This window comes from Mustela erminea, chromosome 3 (genome assembly GCF_009829155.1).
Source record: "Mustela erminea isolate mMusErm1 chromosome 3, mMusErm1.Pri, whole genome shotgun sequence".
NCBI classification, from domain to species: Eukaryota; Metazoa; Chordata; class Mammalia; order Carnivora; family Mustelidae; genus Mustela; species Mustela erminea.
Window position 1 is genome coordinate 106,918,360 of NC_045616.1, and position 24,566 is coordinate 106,942,925.

At 42.1% G+C, this 24,566-nt stretch overlaps 1 protein-coding gene across 21 annotated transcripts in view; it reads right to left on the reverse strand.

Annotated features, from left to right (window-relative positions):
- TENM2 (teneurin transmembrane protein 2) overlaps positions 1 to 24,566 on the reverse strand; it is a 1,222,850-nt gene that overhangs the window by 143,049 nt on the left and 1,055,235 nt on the right. For 15 of the 21 annotated variants that reach the window (XM_032337070.1, XM_032337076.1, XM_032337080.1 and 12 more), the window contains 3 exons: positions 9,730 to 9,924; positions 3,832 to 4,032; positions 1,891 to 2,103 (listed from right to left, as the gene is read on the reverse strand). In XM_032337070.1, the coding sequence (XP_032192961.1) occupies positions 1,891 to 2,103; positions 3,832 to 4,032; positions 9,730 to 9,924 (609 nt within the window). The remainder of the gene's footprint in view (positions 1 to 1,890; positions 2,104 to 3,831; positions 4,033 to 9,729; positions 9,925 to 24,566) is intronic. The other 6 variants (XM_032337077.1, XM_032337075.1, XM_032337074.1 and 3 more) reach the window with 4 other exon arrangements.

A 24,566-nucleotide genomic window follows, 5' to 3' on the forward strand; every position in this document is an offset into this window, starting at 1 on the left:
TCAAGTATCATGTGTCGGAAAACACCCCTTGCAACTTTTTTCAACACTTGGTCAGTGCAAAGACAGTCCTTAGCTTGTCAGCCATAGAAAACCAGTCAGCAGGTCAGCTCTGTCCAGCCCCCTCCGCTGTGGTTTTCCAAACTGTCCCAGTCTGTCTGGGCTGTACTCTTGTGAGCCATTGGCAGAGTGAGAATGAGTTGTAAGTGGGGGAGGGCCAGCGGGCTTGACTGTGGGGGCAGCAAAACTTCGCTGGGTGTGGGAAGGGAGCGCAGAGGGGAGAGGCTGGCTGGTGTGAAAAAGTAGGATTTTCTACCTAAAGGTTATTGGTTGGCAAGAGCTCTTATTTGAGGGCGGTGTGAGGACTGAGGCCATGGAGGAAAAGTCTTTAAATCACCCCGGGCATGCAAAAAGGCCCATCAATAGGAACGCCCCTCAAGAGTGGGAGCTGCTGGTGCGAACTGTGAACTGGCTCGGTAGGGGGCTGTGCGCACCCTCCCTTGAGAGTTTTCTGAATTATCCCCCAGACTCTGCAGGGAACAGAAGATGAAAGCAGCCGCAGGGGAGCGGGATCTGGAGCATCATTGAGAGATTGCAAAAACAATTCACTGCCAACAGACTGTCCCGCCAGGGTCCCAGTGCTATGGTCGTGGCCTAGATCGGCATGCTGCCCCTCAGATGCCCAATTAGATGGAACCAGGGTAAATCTGATGCAGAGTATGCTTGGTCTCTGCTTCACCACTCAAATGAACAGCATGGGAAATTGAGTCTGACCTCGTGAGTACGCCCTGGACAAGCTCCTAACACCACCTCTCCCTCCGGGTAGCCAATCTGTCGCCCGGGGCCTTAGGGCTAGGACAGGGGACGGATGCAAACGTGATGGCTAGCTTCAAAGGTAACTGTAAGGGGACAAGTCAGTGGTTTGCTTGGAAACGTCTTTGAGGATTTTCTTGCAAGTGAGTGGATTAGCCAGCTCCACAGTGAACTCAAACCAGCAGAAGCAAAAATCACAGGTAAGAAAATGATACTCAAGTGGACAACTTTGCCACTCTGATTGTCTGAGGGATGTGGAAAACCGAAGAGCTGTTGGCTCCCATCCTCAAAGGGATAACTGGATACATTCAATCCAGTTTCATCCTACCCTGAACCACAATATTGACCAAGAGCCATCAAAACCAAAACTGAAGACACCTAGAAACGATTACTCCTCAAGAGATAAAACAACCTTAAAAAAACAAACAACAAAACAAAACAAAACAAAACCAAAAAACCCCTCGTTGAGGAACTTATGTAGAAAGGTGACTGAGAGAGAATGACATGGGGCCAGGGGAGACGCTGAATGATGGTAGTGGTGATGGGGAGGATCAGGGCCCAAGCAGGATGCCTTGTCTTGGGACAGCAAGATGGTGCACAAACCTCTTCCAGGGGTCCCTGGGTACCCTGGAAACTTGGGAGTCCTGCCTTATAAGTCACCTGGTCTAAAACAAGTGAGTTCAATTGTTGCCAGCAAGCAGGGATCCAGTGATCCAGCCGGCGGGGAGAGTATTCAAAAAGTGGAGACTTGCAGACTACCATCATGGCTGGTGGGGGTGGGGGGTTTGCTTGAAACCTTCAGGTCCTGACAATTTCCCATGCATGTGCATTTTTCCCTCCCCAAATCAGTCATTTGAATGGATTTTATCTGGTTTTGTTCCTTGCCTCCCAATCTAGAATTCTGGAAAGAAGGGAAAGCATTTTTTAGTTGGGGACTTTGCTTTTCCTTCCCTAGCCCCCTGAAGATTTGGAGGGGCAGCAGGAATGTTGTAGAGCACTCGTGTCCCTGAAGGAACAGCCGGTTGCAATGCACGACCATCACTATAGATCTACGATTTATGAAAATAAAGCAATATGTGCCTGTTTCGGTGCCTGCCGTTTGCCTACCAATGGTGCAGTGTTCACCATTCCAGCCCTCTCGGCATTCACATTTGCCATCTTTACAGGTCCCGTGCTCAATGCAGCGGGGGTGGCACACGCGCTGGTCACAAGCTGCGCCTGTCCAGCCCTCTTCACAGCGGCAGACTCCCCCGATGCAGACGCCGTGAGTGCCACAGTCTACTGAGCACACTTCTGGAAGAAAAACAATGATTACAGCTCAACACCACAGCTGGCAAAACCCTCCACTGGATGCCAGACCACACACATGGCCTGGGTCCCTGGAGCAGGCCCCAAGGCCCAGCAGGTGTGTCTCCTGGGGAGGCCTGTCCCTCCACTGGGCTGGGTACGAACTGTTATGTAGTTTCTAGAGCAGCGGTTTTCACAGTGGGGTCCCTCGACCAGCAGCATCGCTGTCACCTGGGGACTTGGTAGTCAATGCCAATTCTTGTGCCTTGCTCAGATCTCCTGAATAAGACATTGTGGGAGTGGGGCTCAGAAATTGGTTTTTCTCAAGTCCTCCAGGTGGTTTTGATGTGCACTCGAGGGTAAGAACCACTGTGCTAGAGCTCGAGGTCACCCCAGGTGGAGGTCAGACCCCGGCCATCCAGTTTGGCAAAGCTGTGCGGGAGGTGCCAACTGAGAACATGTATGTGCATCCTGACTCCCTGGCCAGCTATGATTTTTACCCTGTCGAGAGCCTGAACTGAACAAAGACCACTCGGGAACCCTGCAGCTCCATCCCCACGATGACGGCAAACCCACCCGTCAGCCCCCTCGGCACCTTGTGGCAATATTGTCTGCTCGGATTGTGCTGCATTTACACAGCCTCTTTCTCAAAGGAGCTCAAAGTCTTTTGTGCTTGGGGAGAAGACAGACAGACAGATATACACTCTCTGGCGTTCCAGACCTCTCACTCGAGGACAAGCACATGCCAGACATTCATCCTTACGACAGACTGCTGAGGGAGGCATGGCTCATCGTGCCAGGGGAAGGAAAACTCAATCAGGAGGGGCAGTGACTCACTCCAAGTCACACAGCGTATCGGCAGCACGGTTGGGCCTTGGATCTAGGGGTCCTCCTCCCCCATCCTCTGCAGAGCTTGGCCTGGACCACCGGCATCAGCGTTGAAGCCAGAGGCAAGTGGGCTGAGAAGCCGTCTCAAAATAGCCCATTTTAACTGACTCTTTTTTTTTCCTTTTGGAATGAAATATTCATTTCTTTCCCATTGTAGGCAAAGCCTCACATATATTCCCTTCCTGATTGCCATGGCAATCTGACAGCTGTCTCACTACCCAGAGGAAGGGGGCGGAATGATGATCGCTTGCTTGGATAGGCACTTGTCACTGTGAACAGAACCATTCTCGGGTAGGTTGGGACTGGCTTGAACTGTTGAACCGTTCCATTTTAGGGTCACTCGGGAGGTAAGACACATATTCTTAATTTTAGGAAAATAAAGTGTACAGCGCAACTTCATTATTTTCCTGTCACTGGAGTATTGCAGTGCTCTGTAACATGTTCACACGGCACCCCGAGGGAACCTCTTTTCTGTTTTATAGGACGTTCCATTCAGTTTGTCTGGGACTGAATTGTTCTGTTTTGTTTTCTGGTACCTTGAGGGAGTGTACATAAGAAAACCTATAATGCAAATGGAAGCATCCCTCCCGGGCCCCTCGTCCATTTGTAGTGATGGAACAAACAAGGCACGAGGACCTGTGGTGTTTTTGTTTGTTTGTTTGTTTGTTTCCCAGGATCACAGATTCAATGACTGAGGAAGAGAGAGTAAGAAAGGCACTATGCAATTACCCTGCATTCCTTCATCCCAAGCTAAGTGTGAAGAGTAGATTCCCATCCATTTGGGCTCACAGAAGGAGCACAGGGCATGAGTGATGGGAAAAGTAAGGAGGAAACCTCTTGTCTTACCCACAGAGCAGTCGGGACCCATCCAGTTGGGATCACAGCTGCAGAGGCCTGTGTCGGGGACGTAAGTGCCGTGCCCACTGCACTGGTCTGGGCATTGGACCCTTGCCAGCTCACAGTTTAGACCACCCCAGCCAGGGCTGCAGAGGCATTCTCCATTTATGCAGACCCCATGGCTGGAGCAGGTGGGATCCAAGCAATCAACTGAAAGAAAGAGCCAAAAACAAAACAAAGAGGAAGAATATTGATCACTCATGGGGAATGGGCCACGAGATGCCAGCTTGCTGCTGAAGAAATGCATAATTCACTAACTCCTATCCCCTGGCAAGCAAACGGAGCAGCCCAAATAATACTTACGTGGTCTTTTGAAGAACAACCTATAAAAAATTCAAGACTTTTTTTTAATTTGCCAAAACACCGAATCTCAAACTCGAAGGGGAGGTAAGAGAAAGAGGGGCTTTCTCAAATAGACTTAGGAGCAATCAGATATAGAGGTGTGCCATTCAATGCTGAGAACCTTGTACTTAAAAAAGTTAGTACCTTCATTAAATCATATCAGAGCTTTTGAGCCTGGGACATCAATACTTGTGATATCTCTACATGTATCCCCAAGCCCAATTATCCCTCACTATCAGAGAGGAAAAGAAGGCTCATTCTAACTCCACTAATGCTTGTCTTCAGAAGGTAACAAAGGATTACAAAGAAAACCAGTGAAACTCATAAATGAGTCACTTTCCTAATTAAATGTCACTTAGGCTAAGTCTAAAATTAGGTTTCATTTTCCGAGCACACATCTACTGCAGGCGTTAGCAAAAGAGCAGGATAGAAGAGGTGAAGCTGGGTGTGGAATTGATCCCAAGGAGTTAAGGGTCCCACACAAAATCAGGAGTGGCCTGAATGGGCGAGTCTCTGGCCGTGGTGCTGACACCCTCAGACTTTGTCAGTCAGATGAGTTAATTCTGGTCACTGTCATTTCTTGGCAGTTTCATGTTCAGGTTGTTTGGACATCTTAATACTCAGAGTGGATATGCATCCAGTAGGTAATAGGAAGATTCTCACTGTGGAATCAACTCAGAATGAGGAGAGTTGTGAGTTGCAAAGGTCAATTCTCAAAGACAGGACTTTTTGCATGGGAATGTGACCCCAAACTTTGGATATCCATCCAGGCTCAGAGATGGGCAAAGAGGGCTTGGTAGAGGAGGACCGACTTCCTCGGGTGTTACCAGAAAATGATGCAGTGGTGTTTGGAGAAGAAGGCACAGCACACTGTGGGATCTGAATGACCAACCGTGGTCCTGCAGACAGCTCAGATATGTCTTGTGTAGCAGAGAAATAGGCAGGTCTCAACACCTTATTTAACTAAGACACACATTTTCCTTATTTTAACAGCTTGGAAATCAGGCCTCCTGGCCTAGAGTAAAGCATTTGCTTCTGCCATCATCTGGGGGCACAGCCAGCTTAAGACCACTTTAAATTCCTTTCTTGAGGTTTCTTGGACCACACTGCTGGTGTAATTGAGTCCCTCATATGCATGTGTGCCATCTTGTAGTTCCAATCCTCAGAGATTTTGATTTCTCTCCCTGCCCAATGCCAAGATTGAAACATGCAAGATTTTTGGCGTCTATATAGTTCACCATGACACCGAGATGGCAACCCTTTGGGGTCCCAGCTTTTTGTAGCATAGTCTCAATTTTGTTTTCTTCTTATGGCATACAAAGTAATGATAGGTTTTAAAATTGATGATACTTTGGCTCTAAACAGGACATTATTCAGAATTACCCATGCCACAAACTATTTCATTCCAGGGAACATCAAACTCAGGAATTTGGATTTCTTAAAAATCACAGTATTCCATGAAGTTTCCAAAAAGCACTGTGCTCTTGAGGCAACAATAAGAATTTTTAGTGTAAAGAGATGTTTCTGAGCTGATCTATTTGAATCTTCTCAAGAAGATATTATTTACGAAAACCAGCTCAAGACTATTTGAGCCTTGGGGAAACAGAAGCTGCCACTGATATAACAGAAATTAAAAAAAAAAAAAACCACTCTCAGAAAGGGGAATTTCAGTGATTTATTATTAGTTGGAGATGTTTAGGATGATGCTAGTTGCTCTGGTTGAAATCATTTTAAGGTTATATTCATTGTCTTGGGGACTATAACTTCTGATGATATGAACCCTTTTTGATAACTTCAGATTTGCTCAGGATGGTGGAGGGCATCTGGAGGTAAATGAATCGAAAGTTTCAGACACATAGAAGACATGTACAAAGAGGCCGTGCAATGCTTTGGTGTCTTTCTCATGCTCAGCAGGGGTAAAAAATATAGTAGGTGTTCAATACACAGTTGACACAGCAACGAATGGCAGACTTTGCTAGAAGCCTTTGTCATTAGTGAGACAAACATCCAGGAAGAACTGACATGAAAGAAATGGTGCTAACAACTTCTTGCTTTTGGGGAGGAATGCTATGTAATTTGGGATCTGTGCAATATGAACTAATTCATTCAGAATGAGTCTTGTCCATATTCTTCTAATAAGAGAAAATCCCAAGGTTGTAGTTTTTTCTCTGTCCCTTTTTCTAATACAGCAAAATCAAAATAGACACAAAGGAATCCCAGGTGCTATGTGTCCCCAAACTTACTCTTCACCGTAATTAGCTATTTAAAATGTTTGGTGAGGTACCAACAGTTAGGAGCTTTCAAAAAATACATCATAATCTTTTTCTTAAAAGGATGACATAAAAAGTAATATACCCCTCATCCTCCCAAAAAGAAAAAAGAAAATGTCACTTTTCTTCTCGATAAATTAGCTTTCTCTTCTCTATTTTAAATTATAATATGAAGAAAGGAGGAAAATCCACTGGGATTTATTAGCCCAGGAGTGGAATGTCATCCAAAGAATCATTTATTGTATCTAGAAATATGAGCTAACCCTTTCAGTCATACCAGTAAATATGTTACAGCAGCTGATGGAATAACTAAATCCAGACTTTAAGAAGAGCAGTTTCACGATGAATTTTAAATTTGCTTCCAATTTCATAAGATGGTCTTGTGGCCACGTCCTTAGAGTTTTTAGCAGGCAGGAGGGACTATGGCATTTTACGAAGCTTTATAAATAGAAACAGTGTTATACTTAAAAGGGGGACAGTGGCCTTTACCAGCTAAGTACCGTGCGCCTTACAACACCAGCCCCCTGGCAGCTGAAATCATTAGAACTCATTTAGTCTTGGGCCCTCTGTAGGTTTGACAAAAAAGGGTTGTGAATGCAATTTCTATCCCTAAGGATAAAAAAAGAGGTCAAGGAGTTTTACAAACAATATGTACTATAAACCCCCGAAGAACCATGAATTACATTTATGAAGTTAAATGTCATTGAAAAATGACTCAACCATGAAACTGACATGAAAACATGGCTGACTTAAACTAATATGTCAGTTCCACGCTCATCACCTTCCCACTCCCCCAGACATCATTGAATGAAACCTCGGCAAACCGTCCTTTTATTTTCTTGTGCAAATTTGTTAATAGTACAACAACGTTTATGCAGCAAAAATGGAGGATGGCGACTATTGATTTCGTTGCCGTGGCCATTGCAGGTAAATTGTTTGAACGTATGACTATGATGAATATCAGAAATAAAAGAGCTAAATGGAAGAAAAAAGTGCTGATCCAGACTTTCTGATTTCATTTCCTATTTTGAAAACAGCATATGAATCACCTCGGTTCATTCTTTTTGGGTAGCAGAAATCAATAGAGGAGATTTCATCCTTTCATAATGGTCCACGTGGCTTCCTTGTGTTGCTGGATGGTTAATTCATTCGGAACATTTAAATACGACGGGTTGGGAGAGGAAGAAAGTTGAGAAGTCACTTGAAATTCTACTCATACAGATATGCGCAATCTTTACTGGAGGGAAAAAATTCTAAGACGGGCAATGTCATTGCTCTATCATTTCCTTCTCACCAAATGATGTATGCAAAAGGTCGTTTTAACCTTTCTTGTCATATTATTGGCCTCTCCCATGTTTTCAGCAAATGCGGCTTTGCCTTCTGCAATCCATTTATCTTTGAGAACTTCAACCTTTCAAGCAGGGTTATTAAATCAGTCCTTCTTCCGTCCAAACTCCCAATTTGGTTTTATGATGCAGATGGAGGGAGGCTACCTTTTATAACAGAGGAACAAATATATAAAGTGTTGAGCCAATGAAGATCTGGAGGTCAGACTTCTGGGTCCCATTAAGGGCATTACCACTGATGTATCGGAAAAATCTTAGAAGAATAATGTCATGGAAGTGGACTCTCTTTTAGCCAGAGTTCTATAAACTATGAAATGGGAGATTTCAGAAGGGGAGCTTCGGTATGTTACTAAGGGTGAGTTACTGTCATTACTTTGTGGTAAAGACAGTAATGATTGGTTAGGTTTTACAGAACACTGGAGATCCATAACTTAATGGGATGGGAGATCAGATCTGCTCACACCTGAGAACCTCAGAGCGCCTGAGGTCCCTTCTTATCAGCTTGGCATTGAGAAGCTGAGAGAGAACACGGGATATGGCGTCTAACAGTCTTTTCTTGGGGGGCATGCTGGGTGGTTCTCTCAAGCTGTTTCTCATGGGGTAGGCTGTGGGCTTCACTTTTTTCCTCAGTTTGTTGGGAGAGTTGACACTTCTTTCTCCACTGGGAGGAAAAAAGGCTGTTTGAGTTGTATGGGGATGTTTGCCTGGATGACAGATGTAGAGGGTAAGTGGCTAAGCTGATAAACACAATTGAGTCAATTCAAAGGTTGGGGAGTGGACGAGGGATGGACCACACCTAGGCTCACGCCTTCCTACCAACTCTGCTTGATATTTTATGTGAAGAGAAACAACAGATGGGCAGCCAGAGACCGTACTCGGGAGGTGCAAATATAGAGGGGGAAGGCTGGCAGGCAGTTTGGCGGGGTTCCCTTGCCTTATAGATCCCAACACCTTGGTACCAAATAGCTTTTCTGAAAGCACTAACCAGAGTGACTCAGACTCGTGGAAGCTGGCTATGGATCACGTCGGGAGAGGAGCGTTCTCTATTTGATCACCAACTCGCATCTCTGATCACGTTTTTTCAGACTAGATTCAGCTGACTACACCCCTAACTTTTCCCCATGGGTTTCAGAGGGCACCACAATGCATGCTAAAGTGAGCTCTTCAGAATTCTTCTACTCTCTCACTACTGTGCTACACCCCCACCCTCCTCTAATTCTGTGTGATTTAGGTACCAGGATAATGTGACCTACATCGTGTCTAAATGACATGGCTGCCTTATATCGTCTGTCAAGCCTGACTGTTTGCTATTGATATTAATTTTTGCTAAAATGTACACAGACATATGTAGGTACTAGATTACCAGGGAGAGTTTCAGGGGGAAAAAAAAAGCAACAACAAAAACAGCTATAGGGAAGACAGGAGATTAAGGATTCTTGGGTGGTTTTTTGTTGTTGCTGTTTTTGTTTTCTGGATAGCTTTAGTAATTCCCAAATCAGAGGATTTTAAAGAAAGCAAAGCAAAGAGGAAGGAAGATAAGAGACTGTGGAAGAAAGAAAAAAAGGAAAAGAAGGAGCAGGAAGGGAGGAGGAGGAGTTACAGGGAAAGAGCCGAAAGACAAAGGCAGAGAAAGCAGTTTAAAGAGGAAAAGTAGCTAATTAACATAAAGAATGGTAAAACAAAGCATTCCTCCCAGAACCACTCCGCAGGCTGTGTTTTCTTCAACCTTAGAAGTCTACAAAAGCCAAGGCATTTGAAGTTCTCTGTGCAAAATGTTTAAGTTTTCCTCTGCAAAATGCGGAGCCTTGGACTGGGCTCATTAGCAAAAGTCTGAGTCTACAGACGCCTCCCTCCTCTGCTGCTGCCCAGGCTGGCCCTGCAGCGCTTACCTTCCTCACAGTGCTCGCCTTTGTATCCAGCGGAGCACACACAGTTCCCATCGATGCAGGAGCCATGGCCCCCGCAGGAAGGATCGATGCACTGATTCATGGGCACGTCACACTCTGCGCCTTTCCAGCCGCTGTAGCACTGGCACGTCCCTTTAGAATATTGTCCATTCCCACTGCACAGGACAGGGCAGGCAGCTGCAAAAGCCAGAGACAGAGCACCAAGTCACAGGGGGCAGTGCCTGCAGGGTTTTGTCCATTTAAGGGGGGGTGGAGCCCACCTGGAATTTCAGCTTTGCTTGCAGCGTCCTAGCCTGGGGACCCTGGTGGTGGAGGGGCAGAGCCGACCTTAGAGAAACAGTAACCATCACGAGGACTACCACAAAAATGCTACTAATAATAGCAGCTACCACCAATGCCATTCTTGTTATGCGCCAGGCACAGCTTCAAATGTGCAATTTATTACTTAACCGTCATAAGTATTCGATGATCCTGATGGGATCCTGATGCCCATTTTACACATGACGTACAGACCAGTCAGGTGTAGATAGGTGGCCAAAGTCACAAAGCTCAGAAGACGGGGAGCCCCCTTGGAAAGCAGGTTGGCCCAACTCTCAGCTCTGCCCTTGATAAAGCTATGTGGACACAAGTGTTATTTTTAGTGGTGCAGGGGATCAGAACCCATTTTGCTGAGTATTTTATCCTCTGGTTAGTCAGCTCCTATTCTTGCCAAGTTGATGTCCATTAAAAAGGAAGGGGGATTAATCTCTTTATACCTCAGTTTTCTTACCTAGACCACAAAGGGATGACTCTGCCTACCTCAAAGCACAACATGTGTAATAAAGGATAGGCTACAAGTGCCTGGACTAATAAAAAAAGCAAGAAGGGGAGAGCAGGCAGAAGACAGGAAACCTCTAGTTGTTCCTGTCTCAGCTGGGACTCTCCCGCATCCATTGATAGGAAGAAGGCTGAGAACTGGTGAGGACTGTCCAGTACGAAATTACCGATGGTTCTTACCAGTTTTGCCTCAGGTGTGCCAATTCACCCCTTTCAGAGATCAAGAATGGGATTTTAGTGGTCACCTTCAGGCTTTGGCCTTTACGTTTCAGAATCAGTTTGTAAAGAACCTAAATTTCCCACTGGGTCTCTCATTTGCGGCTAAAAGCAGGATGCAACTCCCTGCTATGGCACCGGCCCTCAGGGGCCTTCAGGGATGGCCAACAGGATGTTTCAGTGACTCCCGGTCCTCCCGTGATTGGGAATGCACATGTACGTGGATGCGTCCAGCCCACGCCATGTCCCGGTCCTGTGAAGCGGTGGCACCTCTAATCACATTACTCTGCAGTCCGTCGTGCCACCCTGGCTCATCAGTCATCCCCTGTTGTCAGGTTTCTGTCCTGTTTTTATAATAGTTGACTTTCCTTCTGTGAGTGTCTAATTTCCCAGAGCTCTAGGAAACTCCTTGAGGACAGGACCATGCTCATCACGGTTGATTTCCTTTCAGCTTGGCATTCATCAATGTTGACATAAGTAAATATTTCTCCCATGTTCCTGATATTTAGAGATCCTCAAACAGGGAGGTTATGGGCAAGTGCTAAATGGGCATTTATGGAAGATGTGGGGAAAAAAAACCTCAGCTTCTGGAGGAGACCTCATGTTGCACACACGGTACCTTTTTCTAAGGGAAGTGCATGTTTTAACTTAATTATAAACTGACCTGACCTGAAACAAAAACATCTTAGCAGCTGACATGTGATTGAGAGATATCCTCTCTGAAAACATTTTAGAACACAAAAGTTGTGAAAATTATTTAGGGTCTAATTCTCAGTAGAATTCTTACCCTTCTTCTACCCTCTATTACCAGAGGACAATAATGAGTTCAAAAGGGAGAACATCAAAGCCACATATTGAATTTTGGCTAGACTGTCCTTGAGAGAGTAGGGAACATGCTTTCTATCCCCAGGATACTTAATCAGAGATCTGGATAGAGTCGTTACCCATACTGATGGTCTAGGAGAGGGTAGAAGAAAACACTGAACCCACGGTGCCCAAGATCCTGGTTAGGAACTGTGCAAATATGAACAATGAGAAAAATATGAGCTTTTGCAAAGTTTTGAGAGGGCTTGATAGACAAAGGAAATTTTTTCGATGTCAGTTCCTCATGAAACATGCTAAGCTCTATGCTAGGAATGGCAAATACATGCACACGAACTACTATTCTCCCTTCCTGCACCTCTGCAGACATCATCGAGTGATCACGATCATGGCATCTCGTCACCCAGAGCCTAGACAGAGCCTCAAAACCTCAATGACCAAGGCTGAGACCTGCAAGAAGGCAGAGTTGGCATTCGAGAGGAAACCCACTTTCCATTTCTAATTTAGGCAACATTACAGATATTTCTTCTCCTGGGAAGACTAGAGTTGGCATCATTTCTTCCCCACGTCTACTCTCGCCCACTGAAATGGGAAACTAGTGAAGAGGGCAGCCATACATGCAGTGGAATGAGCTTCCAAGGGCTGTTTCTGGCTGGAGGATTCTATACTGGACAAGCTGCCATGAACAGCAGAGAAAGTTACATCAAATCACCACCACCGGACTCCCACTGCACCTCCTCACCTCTCCAAGAGTAGAAGAGGGTAGAAAGTAGGAGCAAATAAGTACTGTCATTATTAATTATAAAGTACTGTTATAATATTTTATTTATCCATATTGAAACTGTTTTTCTTCTGCATAAACTCCATGTGATGAAAAAAAAAAAAAAAGGGATTGTCCGGAAGGTAAGAATGGATTTTATTTAAAACCAGGTGCCTGGGAAATCAAATTTAAAATGTGACCTACTTAAATTACTCAGGGGAAAAATGGAGAATAGTGAGGTCAGAGAATTCTCCACATTCTAAATGCAGCCTTCTTTCAATATGTTTGCTGCGTGCTCACCAGGAGTGTGGTAAAAAATGCAAAACTCTGTGCTGTTCTCTGGAAAGCAGGCCACTGGATGGGCTTGGCTGATGTCACATAAAAAAGCAGAAGCAGCTTGAAGAAGAATGAATTTCTCCTGTAATCCATTTGCCACTGGGACAGAGTGCAAAAGCCAGAGGTGAGCCTTCTAGTGATCACTGGGCTGACCCACACGGAGAGCAGGAGTAACTGATTCATTCTCAGACATAACTCAACCCAGAGCCTCGCAGTATGCTAGGCTCAGGCTGATCCTCATTACAGAGGCTGAATGTGAAGTGCATACCTCTCATATTCATAACTCTTCTTGTATTTTTACTATCACTAAATCTACATGATTTTTTCTGATAGGTTATAGGACAAATAACTCCTGACTCCACACACCTGCCCAAAGGTGATATAGAACAGAATTGGAAAGAGTAAGGATTTTGGTGGCAGAAAGAGCTGGGTTTAAAAGCTGATCTGTCACTTACCAGTTCTGGGATTTTGGCCAAATTATTGCATTTCTCTGAGACCCAAGTTTACCTTCAAAATACTGTCTTTCAGAGTTGATGGGAGCATTAAGTGCAATTACGTGTGTAAGGACTCAAAGCAGTAGCTGACACACAGTTTATAATGAACAGATGTTCCCTCTGGATTTCCAAGCTAAGTCTCCAAATTGGCTGCAAGGGTTAATGAACTTAAAAATGCAGTATGTCTCAGATGTACACATGCATGTGCACACACATGTGTGCATGCTCTTTCTCTATCCCTCTTTCTCTCTCTCTCTCTCACACACACACACACACATAGAATTACCACACCACCTCCAGCACAAGATTATAAAATAACACTAATGGAAAGAACTCATCTTCTTCTTCCCCCAATTTTCTCTGGTTGTGGGTGGGAGGGGGTTCTGGAATCACATGTAGAGTGTTTTTTGTCTTTGCTTCTCTCTCCTTTTCCTAAGGCTTACAGGAGCAGAACACTGTGCATTCATGCTACTATTTAAAATTAATTAAAATGTTTGTACCAAGTGACTATTCTTGTTTTATTAAATCTAGTAGATGGAAACTAGATTCATGCAGAAGAAAAATAAATTACCACTACCTTTAACGACTGACAAGTTAACAGGCTGATGACAGAGAGGGAGAGAGAGAGAGAGAGAGAGAGAGAATTTAGATTCACCTAAATTGTGTAAAATTCATTTATGATCAAGCTGGAGCTTTTTTTTTTTTTTTTTTGCTCCCAAAGTTTTCTGTAAGGGATGAAATGCATGATCAGTGTTACTTACTAAGTGGAAAGTTACAGGACAAGCCACCCATGTCTGCTGTTCTAAGTAATATAAGTCCCATCTATCTGGAGTTTGCAGTAGAGGAAATACCTGGAGAAGATGTAGAGATGTTGAAAAGGCTGAATCATAAGGCAAGTGAAAATATCTGCATCTTGCCAAGTCATTTATAGGCTGGGCTAGATGTACAGAGGCAATGTCAAATATTGTGCCTTTTAAAAAAAATTATTTGAAATTTGACTGAAAGCTTCTGTGGAAAAGAGACAAGAACACTTGAACCTAGTAATCTGGGTAAACTGTCAAAATCGCACTAACAATTGGTGGCCTTACTTCCAAGTCATTCAATAAATATTTGTGAATAACCTAGTATGTGCTAGTAGCTGTGTTAGGTGGTAGGAAAAAAAGTGATGTAGAAATAAAAATGCCTTAATTCTCCTGAAGCAATTGAGGATGTAATATTTGGGCTACAAAGGCAAAGCAAGCAAAGTTCAGTGTCTTTAACAACAAAATTGGTGCCCCGTTGTCTTTCCTGATTGTGGAATTAGCTTGGTTGCCAAGCATAATGTGTTAGGAAAGATAGGTTTCACTTCCTGCTAGGTCCCTGCAAATGGCAATCATCTGGTAGGCAGCAAAGCTTAACATCTACTGGACAGTGTATTCAAAAATAAATTCCAGAGTGATGTCACCAAGATGGTGGCACTTCCCTGACTTTGTTCTCTTTGCAAGAAGAATAACTAACAACAATTCATGAATAAGATAGAAGTGAGAGAATCTGAGAACAAGGGGGGTAAGGCTGAAGACCCTCCTGCTGCTCAGAGACAGACAAGAGTACAACCTGACATGAGCGGCTTCCTTCGACTGCAGTGCCTCCCCCCAAGCCATGGCAGCACCACGTGGAGACATCTCCCTGAGCCTTCAGGGAAAAAAAGAATCCTGGAAGTACAACCAGCCCCATCCCCCACCATTGCGAGTGGCTATGTGGGAATCCCCTACTCTGATCTCAAGGGAATCACAGGGGATTGCAGGGGAATCCAACCACTGGGGACTGCAGGAGTATTCCAACCACTGAGAATCTGACTGCGAGGGAGAATGGGGAGGGGCTTGCCCCAACTAGCGCATGGATCCTGGCAGACCAAGTTCATACCTATACAGCCCAAAAGGTATCCCAACCAACAGTTTTGCTCATCTGCAGAACAAAGGTGGGGGTGTACTCTGACCACAGGACTTGGTGGGGTGCAGACTTGGCTGATATGGATCTTTGAATGAGGATTTTGTGGGCTCTAGAACCTAGTTTGCCCATATCCAAGCAAGGATCTGAATCACAGCCCTACCCATGGTGGAGAGGGTCTTCCAGCGCCATCTGACCAGAAGGGCTGGTGACAACTCCTGGAAGCAGTGTAGCCCAATGGTGCTTGAGTTAAAAGGCAGAGAGGAAGAGCTGATTGCCCCTGAAGCAAAGCTAGTACCAGGCATGGAAGGTTTCTGTGCTATGCACAGGTAGAGGAATTAATTCACAGTGAAGGCTGAAGGCAGCTCTCAGGCCCTTCCAGCTAGAGAGACTGTTTGGAAATCAAGAGTAGCCTGGAGCAGTCCTTCCCCCTCCACCCAGGCAAGGGGGCTGAGAGATAGCCCCACACACTGTGGAGTGTGACCTTTGGCCCTACATATTAGGACTGTCAAAAAACCATGAAAACTGCTTGGTCCGGTGGTGCTAGAGCTGAGAATAAGGGCAGGCAGAGCCAACAGTTTGCAGAGCAAAGCCAGTAGACCTGTTTGGCCCTGGAGCTTGGAGTACAAGTCAGTGTGCGTTAAGACAACAAAAGAGTTTTACTGGTTTTAGAGCAGCTTCCCCCACAGTGCCATGGCAGGGAATCTAATTTGTAGCCCTGCTCATTGCTGAGTATAGCCTTCAGCCGGTCTGACCAAGGAACCTGACCAGAGCACATGGGGAAGCTACATAGCCCATTCAACAACCCTACATACAGTGGCATTTAAAGAGAGAGCAGAGCCTGTGGTTTCCTTTGTCTGGAAAGCAAAATGAGTAGCTTCATATGACCAGAGAATTCAGTGAATACCCTGGCCTGATTTAAACTCCCAAACAATAAACTGTACAAACCTTGGGTCTTGGCCTGATGCCCTGACTAATTCATAGTCCACCTATTACTGACTATAACATCTAGTCCTGACCACTTATTAAGCCTGACCAGAGAATCCAGGAAACCACGGAGCCTATCCGATAGCTTCCCCTGGGTAGGGAACCAAGCCAGTAGTCATATTCAACTGTTTTGAGCCTTATCCTTAGGGCTCGAACAGTTGTCTTGCCCCAAACAGACCATAATAGTAGGCCCCACATGCCCAAGGACATTACCACTAGACACATCCAGAAAGCCAAAATGAGCTGATTGTGGAGAAGCTGTATTTTCCAAAGCAAATCTGTAAAATCTGGAAGAGTCCCCCCATTACTCAAATATGCAGATAACAGCATAAAGAATCAAGAACCACAAAAGAATCAGGTAAGTATGACACTACTGAAGGAAACTCTAAAATTCCAATAACTGACCCTAGAGAAATGGAGATGTATGAACTGTCAGACAATGAACTCAAAATAATTCTCTTAAGGAAGTTCAGTGAACTACAAGAAAACACAACCAAGTGAAAGTAGGAAAATGATGCATGAAGAAAATGAGAAGTTTGCAAGGAAATAGAAACCATGAAAAAAATTCCTCAAGTTGAAAAATATACTAACTAAATATACTAGAATTCAGTAAAGAATTTCAAAAGTGGTAGATTCTTTCAAAAGAAAGAATCTGTGAGCTGGAGGATAGAACAATGGAATCACCCAGATGGTGGGGCAAAAAGAAAAGAATGAAAGAGTGAAGAAAGCCTCTAGGAATTATAGGACATATGAAAAGAAATAATATTCACATTATGGGAATTCAAGAAGGCGAGAAAAAGAAGACAAAATATACTTAAAGCAATAATAGCTGAAAACTTCCCAAACCTAGGGAGAGAAATGGACATCCAGATCCACGAGACCGAAAGAACCACAAATAGGCTGAACTCAAATAGGGCTACACTGTGACATATTAATTAAATTGTCAAACATCAAAGACAAAGAAAGAATTTTAAGAGCATCAAGAGAAAAGATCGAAGTTATATACAAGGGAATACCCATAGGACAATCAACTGATGTTTCAACAGAAAATTTTCAGGCCAGGAGAAAATGGGAGGGCATATTCCAAACATTGAATACAACTAAATGTCAACCAAGATTTCTATACCCGTTGAAGTTATTCTTCAGAAACACAATGGAGGGATGATGACCTACCCAAATAAACAAAAGCTGAGAGAGTTCATGATCACCAGCACCAGGCCAAAAAATGCTAAAGAGGGGCACCTGGGTGGCTCAGTGGGTTAAAGCCCCTGCCTTCGGCTCAGGTCATGATCCCAGAGTTCTGGGATCGAGCCCCACATCAGGCTCTCGGCTCACGGGGAGCTTGCTTCCTCCTCTCTGCCTGCCTCTCTGCCTACTTGTGATCTCTATCTGTCAAATAAATAAATAAAATCTTTAAAAAAAAATGCTAAAGAAGTTTCGTGAGTGAAAGTGAAAGAATGCTAATGAACAGCATAAAAACATGAAAAGGTAGTGTAAATCTCACTGGTAATGGTAAATATATAGTTAGATTCTTCAATATGGGAACTAACTTACAACTAACTTACAGCACTAGCTCTAGTTCTAAGTAATACAATATTAAAAAAACACGTAAACTCTAATAGCAATAATCTAAAATGTGAGTGAGGAAAGTGTAAAATATAGGAATTCTACTGAAATTAAGTTGTTATCAGTTTAAAAGACGGTGTCATAAGTTTGAAATATTTTATGTAAATCGCACAGTAACCAAAAAGAAAATCCTATAGTAATTACACAAAAGATACAATAAAGAAATCTGAGTATACTGATGTCAAAAGACAACAGAACACACAAAAAAGACAGCAGGATAAGAAATAAGAGACAATGGCTCTACAAAACAACCAGAAAACAATTAGCAAAATAGCAATAGTGTTTACTTATAGATAATTATTTTAAAGTAAATGATTAATATTTCCAATCAAAATACAAAGAGTGGCTGAATGGATAAAAAGACATGAGCCAAAATATGCTACCTAAGAGTCTGGTGTTAGCCTCAAAGACACAGAGAGTGAAGAGATGGAAAAAAAGACATTTCAAATAAACGGTAACAACAACTGTAACAACAACAAAAGACAGAGTAACTATACTAATATCAGACAAAAGAGACTTTAAAAATGATAAAAAAGAAACAAGGAAAGTCATTATATAATGGGGTCAATATATCAATAAGAGAAAAATAATTGTAAATATTTATGTTTCTGACACTGGAGCACCTAAATATATAAAGCAAAAACTAACAGAGCTAAAAGGAGAAATAAACAGTAATACAGTAATAGTTGGGGATTTCAATACCCCATGCTCAACAATGGATAGATCATCCAGACAGAGAATCGATAAGGAAATAGCTGATTTGAACAACACTATGATCAAATGGACCTCATAGACATATACAGAACCTTCTGCTCAATAACAGCAGCATATACATTCTTCTGAAGTGCACATAGAACATTTTCTAGGATAGACCATATGTGAGGCCACAAAACAAGTCTTAGAAAAATCAAGAAGATTAGAATTATACCAAGTAACTTCTTAGACCATAGTGGCATGAAAATAGAAATCAATAGCAAAGGGAAAACTTGAAAATTCACAAATACATGGAAATTAAAAAACATCCTCCTGAAAAAACAATTGATCAAAGAAGAAATTTAAGGGGCAAAGGATTTCTTGAGACACATGAATATAGAAATACAACACACCAGAACTTATGGGATGCAGCAAAAGCAGTTCTAAGTGGGACGTTTACAGCAATAAATGCCTACATTATGAAGGAAAAAGAGCTGGGTGGCTCAGTGGGGTGAGCCTCTGCCTTCAGCTCAGGTCATGGTCTCAGGGTCCTGGAATTGAGCCCTGCATCATCGGGCTCTCTGATGAGCAGGGAGCCTGCTTTCTCCTTTCTTTCTGCCTGCCTCTTCGCCTACTTGTGATCTCTCTCTGTCAAATAAATAAAATCTTTAAAAGAAAAAAAAAAAAGAAGCAAAAAGAGCCCAAATAATCAACATAGCTCTATGCTTTAAGGAACTAGACAATAAAAAAAACTAAGCCCAAAGTTAGCAGAAGAAAAGAAATCATATGGATTAGAACAGAAATAAATGAAATAGAGAACAGAAAAACAATAGGGAAGATTAACCAAATTAAGAGTTGGTTCTTTGAAAAGATAGATAAAATTGACAAACCCTTAGCTAGGCTAGCCAAGAAGAAGAAAAGAAAAAGGATCCAAATCAACAAATTTAAAAACAAAAAAGGAAAAATTACAACTGATAATATAGAAATACAAAAGATCAGAGAAGGCTACTATGAACAACTATTTACCAACAAACTGTGCAACATAGAAGAGGTGGAAAAGTTCTTTGAAAATCTGAATAAACAAATTATCAGTAAGGAGACTGAATTAGCAATAAAAAAATCTCCCAGTGAAGAAAAGCCCAGAATCAGGTGGCTTCATTGGTGAATTTTACCAAACATTTAAATTAGAATTAACACCAATCTTTCTCAAACTCTTCCAAAAAATCCCAACTGGAGATTTCCTGCTTGGGAAACTGAGAGTAGCCCGGAGTGGCCCCTGATCTTCCCACCCATGCAAGGGGGCTGAGAATCCATTTTATGAGGCCAGCATTGTTTAATACCAGAACCAGAAAATAACCCTACTAGAAAATAACACTACAGGCCAGTATCCCTAATAAATATAGATGCAAAAGTCTCACCAAAATACTAGCAAACTGAATTTAGCAGTACATTAAAAGGATCATTCACCATGATCAAGTGGGATTTATCCCTGGGATGCAAGGATGGCTCACATACATCAACAATTAATGTGACACATTATGTTAATAAAAAGAAACAAAATAATACCATCTCAATAGACACAGAAAAACAGCATTTGACAAAATTCATCACCCACTCATGATTAAAAACTCTTAACAAATTAGGCAAAGAAGGAACATATCTCAACATAATAAAGGCCACATATGATGAGCCTACAGCTAACATCATAGTCAATGGTGAACGGTTGAAAGATTTTCCTCTAAGATCAGGAATAAAACAAAGGTGTCCACGCTCATTAATCCTATTCAAAAAATTATTAGAAGTACCAGCAGGAACAATCAGGCAAGAAAAAGAAATAAAAAGCACTGGAATTGGAAAGGAAGAAGTAAAATTTTCTCTATTTGCAGATGACATGATTTTATACAGAGAAAATCTTAAATGATTCAACCAGAAAACTTAGATCTAATTGAAGAATTCCATAAAGTTGCAAGATACAAAATTAACATTAAAAATCAGTAGTATTCCTATATACTAATAACAAATTTTTTGAAAAAGAAAGAAACTAATGCCATTTACAATAGTATCAAAAACAAGAAAATACTTAGGAATAAATTTAACTAAGGAGGAGAAAGAGCTCTATTCTGAAAACTACAAGACATGATGAAAGAAATCAAAAAAGACACAAATAAATAGAAAGATATCCTGTACTTATGGATTGGAAAAATTAGTATTGTTAAAATGTCAGTATTACACAAGTCATCTATAGATTCAATGCAGTTTATAAAAATTTGTGGTGTATAAATGATGAGTCTTGGAACACTGAAAAGTAAAACAAAATTTAAAAAATTCCAATGGCATTTTGGTTCACATAAGCCCACAAATAGAAAAAGAAATCCCAAGAAAGAACAAAGCAGGAGATACAACACTTCTTGAGTTCAAGCTATACTATAAAGTTATAGTCATCAAAACAGTATGGTCCTGGCATAAAAGCAGACACATAGACCAAGAGAAAGAACTGAGAATCCTAAAATAAACCCAAGCATATATGGTCAACTTATATTTAGGAAGGGAGCCAAGGGCATTTACTGGAGAAAAGATGGCTTCCGCAATAAACAGAGCTGGGAAAATTGGATATTCACATGTAAAAGAATGAAACTGGACCTCTCTTTTACATCACTCCCAAAAATTAACTCAAAATAGGTTAAAGACTTAAATATAAGACCTTAAATTATGAAACCCCTAGGAGAAAACATAAGAACAAAGCTCCTTAACATGGATCTTGCTAATGATTTTTTCAGCTATGACACCTTAAGTAGAAGCAACAAAATAAAAAGAAACAAGTGGGACTTCATCAAGCTAAAAAGCTTCTCCATAGCAAAAGAAACCATCAACACTGAAAGACAACCACCAGAATAGGGAAAAAAAAAAACAACAAACAAAATTGCAAACCCCATGTATCTGGTAAGGGGTTAATATCCAAAACATGTACGAAAGTCATACAACTCAACAGCAAAACAAACAAAAACAAAGCAAATAACCCTATTTAAAAATGGGCAAAGGAACTGAATAGGCATTCCTTCAGAAAAGATATATGAAAGGCCAATGGGTACATGAAAAGATGTTCAACATCACCAGCCCTTAAGGGAAGTGAAAATTAAAACCACAATGAGGTCTCACCTCACGCCTGTTAGAATGGCCATCATTAAAACATGCTGGCAAGAATGTGGAGAAAAGGGAACATGTGGTCACTGTTGGTGGGATTGTAAATTGGTACAGCTACTGAAGAGAAGAGTATAGGGATCCTCAAAAAATAGAACCGCCATGAACCAGGAGTTCCACTTCTGGGAATATGCCCAAAGCGAACAAAACCACCAACTAGCTCAAAAAGATATCTGCACCCACCTACTCACAGGAGCATTGTCTATAACCACTAAGACACAGGGACAGTCTGAATGTTCACTGATGGGTTAATGAATAAAGAAGGTACAGTATATGTACACAATGGAATATTAACCAGCCATAAAAAATGAGGACATCCTATTTGCAACAATATGGATGCAACTTGAAGACACTATGCTAAGTGAAATGTCAGATGGAGAAAGACAAAAGTGATCTCACCTACATGGGGAATCTGAAAGTAGCACAACAACAAACCAAACTCATGGAAAAAAAAAAAGATCAGACTTGTGGTTACTACATGTGGGGGTGGGTGGGGAAGGGGAATTGGGGAAGGTGGTCAAAAGGGACAAACTTTCAGTTGTAAGATAAAAAAAGTACTGGGACTATAATGTACAGGATGAGGACTGTAGCCAACACTGCTGTCCGATATATAGGACAGTAGTGAAGAGAGTGAAATCCCAAGAGTTCTCATCACAAGGAGAGAAATTTTTTTTCCTGTTTTCTTTTATCTTTCTTTTCTTTTTATGAGAAAGACATCTATATGAGAAGATACGGTAGGTGACACTATGGTAATCATTTCACAATCTATATAAATCAAACCGTCGTGCTGTATGCCTTAAACATAATACAGTGATGTACGTTAATTATTTCTCAGTAAAAATGGAAAAAATTCCGCACAGATTAAAGATCTAAATAGAAGAAAAAGTGACAAAAGAATTAGAAAAAATACTGAAGACTCATTTTATTTTCTTGGGAGGAGGATATGTAAGAAAGACAAACTCTCCAGTTTGAGAAGGATAAGAAGATCGGGTTTGATTACATAAGATTTACATCTTCTATACTACAAAGAATGCCCTAAACAAAATTAAGGGATGAACAACCCCAGGAAGACATATTTTTAACACATTTTAGAGAATAAAGTTCGATATCTGAAATACACAAAGAGCTCCTACAAATTGGTTAAGAAGTGACGGATGAATGAAAACCCAGGCAAAGAACATACAAATAGAAATATAAACTGCGGAAAGAAGTAGGAGAAGACACATAGCTTCACTCGCAATTAATTAAGTATAGATAAAATAATGAGAAGAAATAATCCTTGGCTTATTAGATCGGGGGAAAAAACAGTCAAGAGACGGATAACCACCAATACTGCAGTGGCTGAGGTGAAATGGGGCTCTGTCAAACACAGCTGGTGGGGGTGTGTGTGTGCAGAAATGCAAACTATTTCTCCCGGTGCTGGAGATAATCTGTCACTGGAGAGCTCCATGGCTCATTGTGCCCAACTGAGAAGCCTGCTGACCTCCATGCCTCAGTTTTCCCTCCCTAGTAAATGGGCGGGGCGATACAGGGCTGTTCTTGTAGGAAGAGTGAGGACCGTGGAAAACAGAAGTAAGGGACAATTATAAAAGTACGAATGCAAAGATCTCGAGCCATTCCAATCATCATGGTCACTTCTAACCCGAACAGCACCCCCCACTTCCTGCCTAGAATATTCCGATGCTAGTTGGTCTCGGTGGGGGCAAGACCTGGCAGGACCCGCATGAAGAGAAGGAGAAAGCAGAGGGCACTTCTGACAGACAGGGGCAGACTCTCTGGCTCAGAGGGCCAAAGTTCAGGTGCACCAACTTCCTCATTCCTGTTCTGTCAAATGGCACATTAATAAGCAGGAAAGCGATTCAGGGAAGAATTTCCAGAAGGACAAAAAACTCATCAGGTGTGTCAGATCTCTGACATTCAGGAGCCATGTGGGGAAAGACGCACACGCTGACTTAAGCACGAAAGTATGGATGCTTTAATTAATCCGGGGTGAATTTAATTGCTTTAGTTAAGTGGAAATCGGGTTAAAAATGATGCAGAGCATGCTGGGGTGTGTTAAAAACATGACATATGAGTTGGATGAATCGATAAATTAAAAGTGCACAGATGTTTTAATTAAACCCAGGGAAGTTAACGAAGATCGCAAGAGACTTTTAAGCCTATGATTAATTCAATTCATTTAAAATACCTGTAGAGATACGGGGAGGCCTCCATTTTGAGAGTTATAAAAGTTCTCAATCGGTAAGTGCTTAAGCTGTTCTTAAGAGACGTCTAAGTTTTTGTGCGTGTGTGCGTGTGCGACTGAACAACATTAATTACATAATTAATATTTAAATTCTTCACAATACACAGTAAACCTTTCTGCAGCTCAAGTCCAGAAATGAGGTAGCTTTTCACTTATTGTGGTTCAAGCAATGAGAGGTGTTCACAGATTACTGGTGTCTTGTTATCTACAAGCACGGAAGCTTCCAGAAGACCTAAAGGGTCTATTTATTTACTGCTGTCTCCCCAGCCAGTAGAGCAGTTCCTCGTAGAGCATAGGCTTCGGAGTTAGCCTGAATTTCCCTTCATTTTTACTTGCTGTGTGACAATAGATGCTGTTTTCAGCCTTGATTTCCTTATTTTTAAAGTGCGACAAGAATTCAGGAGTACCTACCTCATTGTGTTTTTAAGCAAGTGAAATGAAATAGTATCTATAAAGTGCTATGTACAGTGCCTGGCAAATCATTAGAAATCTATAGATGGATTTTATTATCATTTTTTATTAGGAGAAAATTATTCTGACTCATCCCATTATAAAGGTAAAGCACCCTCTTGCACATCACTCATCCCAGTCAATTTCTTCTCTCAACACTGGTTTATTTACAAATACAGAAGTTTTTCCTAAAATTCAACTACTTATACTCTGCGCGTCATATCGATAGCAAGTTCCCCCAGGGTTAGGC